The sequence below is a fragment of the Bos javanicus genome, chromosome 11, assembly GCF_032452875.1.
Source record: "Bos javanicus breed banteng chromosome 11, ARS-OSU_banteng_1.0, whole genome shotgun sequence".
NCBI classification, from domain to species: domain Eukaryota; kingdom Metazoa; phylum Chordata; class Mammalia; order Artiodactyla; family Bovidae; genus Bos; species Bos javanicus.
In genome coordinates, this window is record NC_083878.1 from 49,308,584 (window position 1) to 49,317,244 (window position 8,661).

Consider the following 8,661-nt stretch of genomic DNA (forward strand, 5'->3'; position numbering starts at 1 on the left):
GCGCCTCCTCTGAGCGGCAACGGAGACCGGGTCAAATCGAAAGCTGCCGGCTATGGCTCCCGGGATCCGGGCACAGCGCCTCTCGCGGGGCTGGCGGCGCCCGGCTTGGGAGGATTCCCCTGCATCGTGAAGTGGGGGCTCCACCTAATCAGCCTGGTGTCAGATCTACACCTCAGGAGTCCTGTGTATGAAATGGTCAGAGTGGAGTGGGCTCGGGAACGCGGGCTCAACGGGTCCTCTCTGGAACTGCATCCAAATCAGGCAGAAGAGTTCACCTGGAGTTCACCTGGACAGGCATCATTTGTTCATTCAACAGGCGCTCGAAGGAGCGCCATTGTCCCGCGCTGTGCTAGGGGACTGGAGATGCAGAGAAGAGCCCGGCCAGTGTCCCTGCCACCTTAGTGAGTGCAACTCACCCATAACCAAAAACCGACCCCCACCCCTCCAAAGTTCTGAAACTGAATAAAGTTTATTCACAATAAGTATCATGAATGCACTGCCTGACACTGGATAGTACATTTGTGTGTGTGATAGTTGCACGGTCTGTGTCTGATTCTTTTCGACCCCATGGACTGTAGCTCACCAAGCTCCTTTGTGGGATTCTCCAGGCCAAAACACCAGAGTGGTTAGCCATTCCTTTCTCCAGGGGATCTTCCTGATCCACTGATCAAACCCAGGTCTCCTGCATTGCAGGCAAATTCTTTACCATCTGAACCACCAGGGAAGCTCAGATTGTACATTTGAAAAGGGTTGATTGTATGTTTTGTGAATTTCACCTCAATAAGACAGACTCCAGTGGGGAAGGTGCTAGCCCTAGCTTTTTATTTCCCCTTCACTGCATGGGCCATGGCAGCCCTGCCCTGAGGGGATGCGCTTCCTCAGTTGGAAGATGAGGGAGGCTGGCTTGTCTGTCTGTCCAGAGCCTTCCTGAGCTGAATCTGTCCATCTTCACCCTCTCCTTTAACTGCTGCACAGAAGCCAACACCAACCAGTTCTCTACCTGGCCTCATACCAACCCAACATCTCAAATGTGGCCCCTCTTGAGGAAGGGGGTGTTGACTTCCCTCTCCCAGGTTGAGGACCCTGTGAGCAGACCCCACCCTCACCCTGGAAGGTCTAGGTCCCACTCACCCCAGTTGCTTGGACCTTGAGTCTAGGAGTGGACCGAGAAGGGAGAGGATGGACATGATGGTGACCAAGACTGCCCCTCCACGGGCTCTTCGGTGCTTTCCTCCCTTCCTAGTTTTCAGAGCATGCTTCTAGAACTGGATTGGCCAGTACCAGTCCCCAATCCTGTCTCCCAACCCCGCCCCTTCCAGACTTCTTCCCCCAAACAGGGCAGAGATGACAAGAACCCTCCCCCCAAACCAAGATGCACTGGGCACTGGAGAGAGTAACAGTGATGGTGGGACCTGGTGGGGAGGAGGGAGGCCCAAAGACAGAGAGGGCCATTGTCCAGGAGGGGAAGGAAAGCCACAGGCCCTGTCCTGTGACACTGACTGTATCCAGCCACGCGACACGGTGAGAGATGCTCACCCCCTCAGGACTGCTAAGACCCAGAGGCTCTGCTAAATTCCAGAAGGACAGTGGCAGACAAAAGACAAATAGAACTTGCAGAACCACAGGAGAAGGAAGAGCAATTTAGTTCCTCTACCCTCCCCCACCCCTCCCTTCCAGACTACAACAGGGCCATGGAAGAGAAATGCCGATGATAGTGGGGTAGGAGGGTGGGAGGAGGGGAGGATTTAGATTTCTAAATGCTCTGCCTAGGAACACTGCATGTCTCAGCTAACATTTCCAGCAAAAAGTAATTTTAAAAAATGGCAAGGGGCTTCCCGGGTGGCTTGGTGGTAAAGAATCCACCTGCTAATGCTGGAGACACGGGCTCAATCCCTGATCCAGGAAGATCCCACATGCCACAGAACAACAAAGCTTGTGTGTCACAACTATCGAGCCTGTGCTCTAGAGCCCAGGAGCCGCAACTACTGAAACCCAAAGGCCCTAGAGCCCATGCTCCGCAACAAGAGAAGCCACTGCAATGAGAAACCCGCACACCGCAACTATAGCATAGCCCTTGCTTGCCACAACTAGAGAAAAGCCCACTCAGCAATGAAGACCCAGCACAGCCAAAAATTTAAAAAAAAAAAGAAAAAGAATGAAAGACAATGGCAAGATGCAGAGAGGACACTTAAGAGTTTTATATACCACCCTAAAATGCTGGGAAGGCCTTGAATTTTCCATACTCCAAGAGTTCCAGAAAATTCCTGCTCTTGAGACCCATGATGGAATGAGGGGCGATAAAAAACAAACAGAGTTTCCATCTTTCTTCTCCAATCCTATGCTCTCTACCCCTCCAACAGCTTGGGCCTCCAATGGGAGAGTTCTGCCAGAAAGTGTCCTGGGGAGAAATGAAATAGAAGGGCCAAAGGCACAGTGGAAAGGGAGAAAGGACCTCACACGCATAGGGATACCGAAAGGTCTTTATTGCCCACTGGCCACCCTCAGTTCCATCAGTTTTCCAGCCATGTGCTAGGCCCTCTGGGTCTCTCCAACCAACTCTGAGGACCCCTGAAATGCAGCCACAGTCCAGCTCTTTCTTTCTGGGGACCAAGGTGTTCCCTGGGGCAGACAGGGGGCTTCAGAGTGCGGGGCGGCAGGACCGAGCAGCATTCCACGTGAAGAAGGACAGGAGAGAGGGTCCCCCTTGGCATGCACCAGGGAAGATGGCGGCCGAGGAGGAGGGCAGGGAGGGAGGGGTTCCCTAAGTTGGGATGGCGCCAGTGGCAAAAAGCACGATGAAGAGGATGATGATAAAAACAATCACACAGATGAGGACAATCATCTTCACGTTCTTCCACCAGAACTTCCGAGCCACCTTCTGTGACGTCGTCTTGAAGTGCTCTGACTGTTGGGGATAAGGCAGACAGAGACCCACATGCCGTCCATCTAAATATTGAAGTGCTAAGTGGAGGTAACAGATTGCTAAGTAAGACAGCTTATGTCCTCCTATCTTGACAAATGTACCTTCAGAACCATCTGGTGGGCCAAGTTCAAATTTAGAATTCGTGGTCCCCTGCCCTCCCCCTTCTTTTCTCACCCCTGCCCTGCCCTCCACACTGGGCTTTTGAACCATGCTTCTACCCAGGCTTGTGACAAGGGCAGCACAACCTGCCCTTAGGAGGGCAGACAATCGGGCTGAGGGGGTGCAGGCTCCAGGGGGACATATCTTCCTGGTTCTATGACTTCTGGCCCCATGAGGACTGCTGAAGCCAGAGGAAGGGGTCAGGGCAGTACAGGGGCTGGAGTTAAGGCTAAGTGTCCTTCCTTCTCCCAGCATGAGTTGCAAAAATTGTTTTCTTGGGCCCTGCTCGCCAGATCAGGCTGAGGACAGAAACATTAAGTCTCCAGAAGTTAAATGAGCAATACTCAAGATTACACGAAGGACTCCAAAAGCCATGTCAGTCTCTCCCTGTGGACATGGAATCTTAGGCTCCAGCTGTCTGCTGAACATTAGAGTCACTCCTTCCCTGAGCAGCTGGCTTTGGCCTCTAGCTGGAGAGACAGGAGAATATCTAGCCAGATGTGTAGGAGATATTATTCTAGCCTTCAGCTAGCAGAAGAGCCTGGGATTAAAGATTTTTACTGCTCTTCCCAGCTTCTTTTTAAAGCCGGCTCAGCAAGACTCTAACAGTTTTTCACCGCCTGCCTAAAAACCTTGGGGAAGGCCAACGGCCCTAAGAGGATGTTCTGGGGCCAATATTTTTGCCCTGGGATGGCCAGATCCAAATGAGAGTCAAGGGCAGCCTTCAAAAGGAAAGTCAGTTTCATAGGAGAGAAACCTAAGAAAGCACAGGCAGACTGAGCCATCCGTCTCAGAAAATGCCTCCATGGATCCACCCCCGCACCCCCAAATCTGTCATTAAACCCAATTCCAATCAGTGGAGTACAGCAGTATCAGAAGTGGGGCCTCAGCTCACATCAATTCCCAGCACACATGAAAAGACAGACTTCCCTCCTTCACTCTGCCACCATGATCACCACACCCCCAGTAATCTTCCTTCCCCCTTTTCCTCTCATCCCCTGGGAGTGAGTGCGGGGTGGGGGTGGGGGGGCTCCCCGGGGGGTAGGGTGAGGGGCTCCCTGTCATCTCACTGTGGCTTCCAGATCCTCTGTCTTGTTGCGAAGGTGGTCCAGGTTCTCTCCCCGGGCCAGGATCCGCTCCACATTCTGAGTCATGATATTCTTGACCCCTTCTACTTCATCCCTGAGGTTCCGCACACGGTCATCTCCTCCTCCACCACTGGCCTCCTGGGCAGCCACACAAAGGGTTAATTAGGCCAAGAGTTGGAGGGACTGAGATCCAGACTCAGAGGCCAAAGGAGGGGGAGGCCTGAGGTGGACTTTAGCTTTTTGCAATGCTTGAACTGTTTGCAAAGAAAATGTTTTTCTGTAGAACTCGGGTAATCAAAACCAAATGCCTTTATAAGCCCCAGATGGTGAGAGCCATCCATGTTAGGAGACAGACAGGACCCAACTTCTTTGTGGATTCTCAGGGCCCTTGACAGAACAAGAAGCAACCACCAAACCCCTCTCCACTGCTTCCTTGTTCCTCAGAGAGGGTAAGAGGAGACAGCTGAGCCAGTACTTCCCAATGCACAGCTCCACCTCTATGTAAGAAATTCCCAGGTCCCACAGGTCCTCACTAAAAATGCCTGTGCTGGGCACGGACCACCCTCACCAAGCCCACCCTCTCTCTCAGACAGTGGCTGGAGAACTGCTCCAGCCTCCTGGGCAGCCTGATAGCTGTGGCAACCAGGCTCCAAGTCCCTCACAAGGCCCCAGGAGAGAGAACAGTTGGGCCACAAACTTCTGCTTTCCCCACCACTTGGCACCACGCGCAAGCACCAGGCCATGGCCTGCTCAGGCAAGTATAAAAAAAAACAGACAGCCTTGGCGTTGGGGGAAATGGAGGGCAAGTCCTCCCAGGCTGTAGCCTCGTCCCCAGGCTTCATGATAAGGTTTTTGAACAGGGAGGGGAAAACACTGTTAAGCTCCTCCCTCCCTGACCCACTCGACTTCCAGAAACAGATCAGGGGTGGGGGTCGAAACTGTCGCAAAGAACCAATTTCTGAGTCTTTTACAAACCCTCAGCTCTCTTCCCCCGGGGTGGTAGATTCCTTGGACTCAGTAGAGAGACAAATTCTTTGGGTTTCTGTACAGGGATAAAGTGAGAAGTAGAGGGGGATTCCAGCCGATAGGCTGGGCTCTGCCTTCGGAACCGCACAGGCACAGCCCAGGAATGTCACAAAACCCGCCGGCCGGCAGCGGCTGGAGAAGGAGATGAATTAGGTTCCAGCCACCCGAAGCACCAAAGCCCACTCCAGATCAGCTCAGGGGTCAGGAGAGGGAGGGAGCAGAGAAGGAGCAGGAACACCCACCCAGGCAGCTCAGACCTATTTGCAGCCAAGCTGTCAAAGAAGAAACTTCTCTGGCAGCCGCTGCCCCAGCCCTTCGACTTTGCCAACCAACTTTCCTTGGGTAATCCCCGGCCCCTTCTTCGTTTCCAGCTCTCTCACCATGTTTCCAAGCAGCTCGGGCCTGCCGGCAGCTGAACTCGTTGACTACTCGGTTTCCTCCCAGGCGGCCGTCGGTTCACTTCCTGCTTGTCCAACTTTCAGCCCGCCCCCGCCAACCTCGCATCCCAGCGGCTCCGGCCACACCTCGCTCAGGTTCTCCAGGTAGGCGGGCACCCTGCGCTGCCCTCCCAGTCTCCTCCGGAGCCGGGGCTTAGGCTTAAAGCGACAGGGTTCCCGGGCACCACATTTCTTCTCACTTAGAAACAAGAAAAGATCAGGCAGCCCTCCTTGGTTTCCGGATGTAAAAAGGCAGCCGTCTCCTCTTTTAAATTTTTTATTATTTTTTGGGGGGCCGCACACGCAGCATACAGGCCCTTAGTTTCCCAACAGGGCTCGAACCCGCGCCCCCTGCAGTAAAGCGAAGAGTCAACCACTGCAGGGCTAGAGAAGTCCCTCACTTTTTTTAAAAAACGTTTTTATAATGTCCTCAGTATCTGATCCCCAATTGTTAAAGAATAAAATCAGCCCTAAGCACTCTGTCAGACCTTGTTCATGTGGAAACAGAACGCAGATATGAACATTGCTTACTGGACAACCCTTGTTCCCAAGTTGTTTTAGTGCAGAAAGCACTAAAACCCCCAAAGTCTGAAATACTGTGATCCTGGGCTCTGGTGTCAGAAGCTGCAGACCCTGAGTGAACCTCTTCATATCTCTGGTCTTTGCAGGTACTGATCCTGACCTCAGAGGGTGGTGGTATGGAGTAAAAGAAAAGCTTACACCATGTACCTAGCACAGCCTGGAACAAAGGGCTGCCCACTGCTCAAATCAGGAAATGCTGGGTCACCAACTCTCCTATTCTAGAGTTCAACCGTCCTGCACCGCCCTTTGGGGGCCACCTCGAGGGTTAGGGAACCCCAACAGAAATGAGCAGATGACTGCCCTATGGACCAGAGAGGGGGCCCAGGGCAAAGGATTTTTCCACTGACCTGGCTGCAGGCCAGAGAAAATCCACCCTTCCCAAATGGTGTTTATCAAGACAGAAAAACAATAACAGACCTGTTCAGAAGGAAATAAACATTCCTGTCCCACCCCAGAAGTAACAGTTCCAAGAGGGAAATGGCAGCTTCTCTTGACAAATGCTTCTTTTTTGTGTGACAAACTTTTTTTAAAGAGCTTAATAAACTTTGGACCTCCATAGCATTTGAAGTGGAGAAGGCAATGGCACCCCACTCCAGTACTCTTGCCTGGAAAACCCCATGGACGGAGGAGCCTGGTGGGCTGTAGTCTATGGGGTCACTAAGAGTCAGACATGACTGAGTGACTTCACTTTCACTTTTCACTTTCATGCATTGGAGAAGGCAATGGCAACCCGCTCCAGTGTTCTTGCCTGGAGAATCCCAGGGACGGGGGAGCCTGGTGGACTGCCGTCTATGGGGTCGCACAGAGTAGGACACGACTGAAGCGACTTAGCAGCAGCAGCAGCAGCAGCATTTGAAGATCCTTTATTCTAGCTTCCCAGGTGGTGCTAGTGGTAAGGGACCCATCTGCCAGTGCAGGAGACATAAAGAGATGCAGGTTCCATCGCTGGGTTGGAATATCCCCTGGAGGAGGGCATGGCAACCCATTCTTGTATTCTTGCCTGAAGAATCCCATGGACAGAGGAGCCTGATGGGCTACAGTCCACGATCTGCAAAGAGTCACACACGACTGAAATGACTTAGCATGCACACACCTGAATTTTGATGGATAGTAACAGCCTGCTTTCACCTAAAACGTGGTACCCAACTCCTCATCATTCTTAGAAAGGCAACAATGAAGCCAAGCAGAGGTGGATCAGTATCTTTGATCTATCCTTTCTTTCTTTTTAAAATTATTATTAAATTTTTTGGCTACACTGGATTTTCCTTGGGGCAAGTGGACTTTCTCTAGCTGTGGGATGCGGGGATTTCTCCACTGCAGTGCTCAGGCTTCTCTTGTTGCGGAGCATGGGATCTAGAGTGTGGGGGCTCAGTAGTTACCCCTCGGCATGTGGGATCTTAGTATTTGAACCCAGGATCACACCTGCATCCCCTGAATTGGAAACTAGAAGTCCTAACCACTGGACCACCAGAGAAGTCCCTGTTGATATATATGATCATTGTCCAGTACAGTAGCCACTGACCACAAGCAGCTGTTGAACATGTGAAATGTGGCTCATCCGACTGAGGTGAGATCTAAAACATGCCAGATTTAAAAGACTTATTATGAGAGAGAGACTGTAAATATCGCTTTAGTAATTTTATATATTCATCAATATGTAAAATTGAAATAATATTTTTAATCTTTTTCTTTTAAAAAAAAATTTGTAATTTGCTTTATTTATTTATACTTTTGGCCATGCTGTACCACATGCCAGATCTTAGTTCCTCAATCAGGGATCAAACCCATACCTCCTGAAGTGAAAGCTCAGATTCCTAACCACTGGACCACCAGGGAAGTCCCAAGTGCTTTATTTTTTATTGAATTATAATTGATGTACAATATTATATGTTCAGTTCAGTTGCTCAGTCGTGTCTGACACTTTGGACTCCATGAATTGCAGCATGCCAGGCCTCCCTGTCCATCACCAACTCCCGGAGTTCACTCAAACTCACGTCCATCGAGTTGGTGATGCCATCCAGCCATCTCATCCTCTGACATCCCCTTCTCCTCCTGCCCCGAATCCCTCCCAGCATCAGAGTCTTTTCCAATGAGTCAACTCTTCACATGAGGTGGCTAAACTACTGGAGTTTCAGCTTTAGTATTATTCCTTCCAAAGAACACCCAGGACTGATCTCCTTTAGAATGGACTGGCTGGATCTCCTTGCAGTCCAAAGGACTCTCAAGAGTCTTCTCCAACACCACAGTTCAAAAACATCAATTCTTCAGTGCTCAACTTTCTTCACAGTCCAACTCTCACATCCATACATGACCACTGGAAAAACCACAGTCTTGACTAGATGGACCTTTGTTGGCAAAGTAATGTCTCTGCTTTTGAATATGCTATCTAGGTTGGTCATAACTTTCCTTCCAAGGAGTAAGTGTCTTTTAATTTCATGGCTGCAAT

At 51.0% G+C, this 8,661-nt stretch overlaps 1 protein-coding gene across 1 annotated transcript; it reads right to left on the minus strand.

The window, feature by feature from the left end:
• Positions 1-2,462: 2,462 nt before the first annotated feature.
• VAMP8 (vesicle associated membrane protein 8) lies at positions 2,463-5,715 on the minus strand. The gene is made up of 3 exons (XM_061432686.1): positions 5,577-5,715; positions 4,153-4,308; positions 2,463-2,905 (listed from the first exon to the last, which is right to left on the minus strand). Exons 1-3 carry the CDS (start codon positions 5,577-5,579, stop codon positions 2,762-2,764), a joined length of 303 nt encoding a protein of 100 aa, XP_061288670.1. The 5' UTR covers positions 5,580-5,715; the 3' UTR covers positions 2,463-2,761.
• Positions 5,716-8,661: the final 2,946 nt, after the last annotated feature.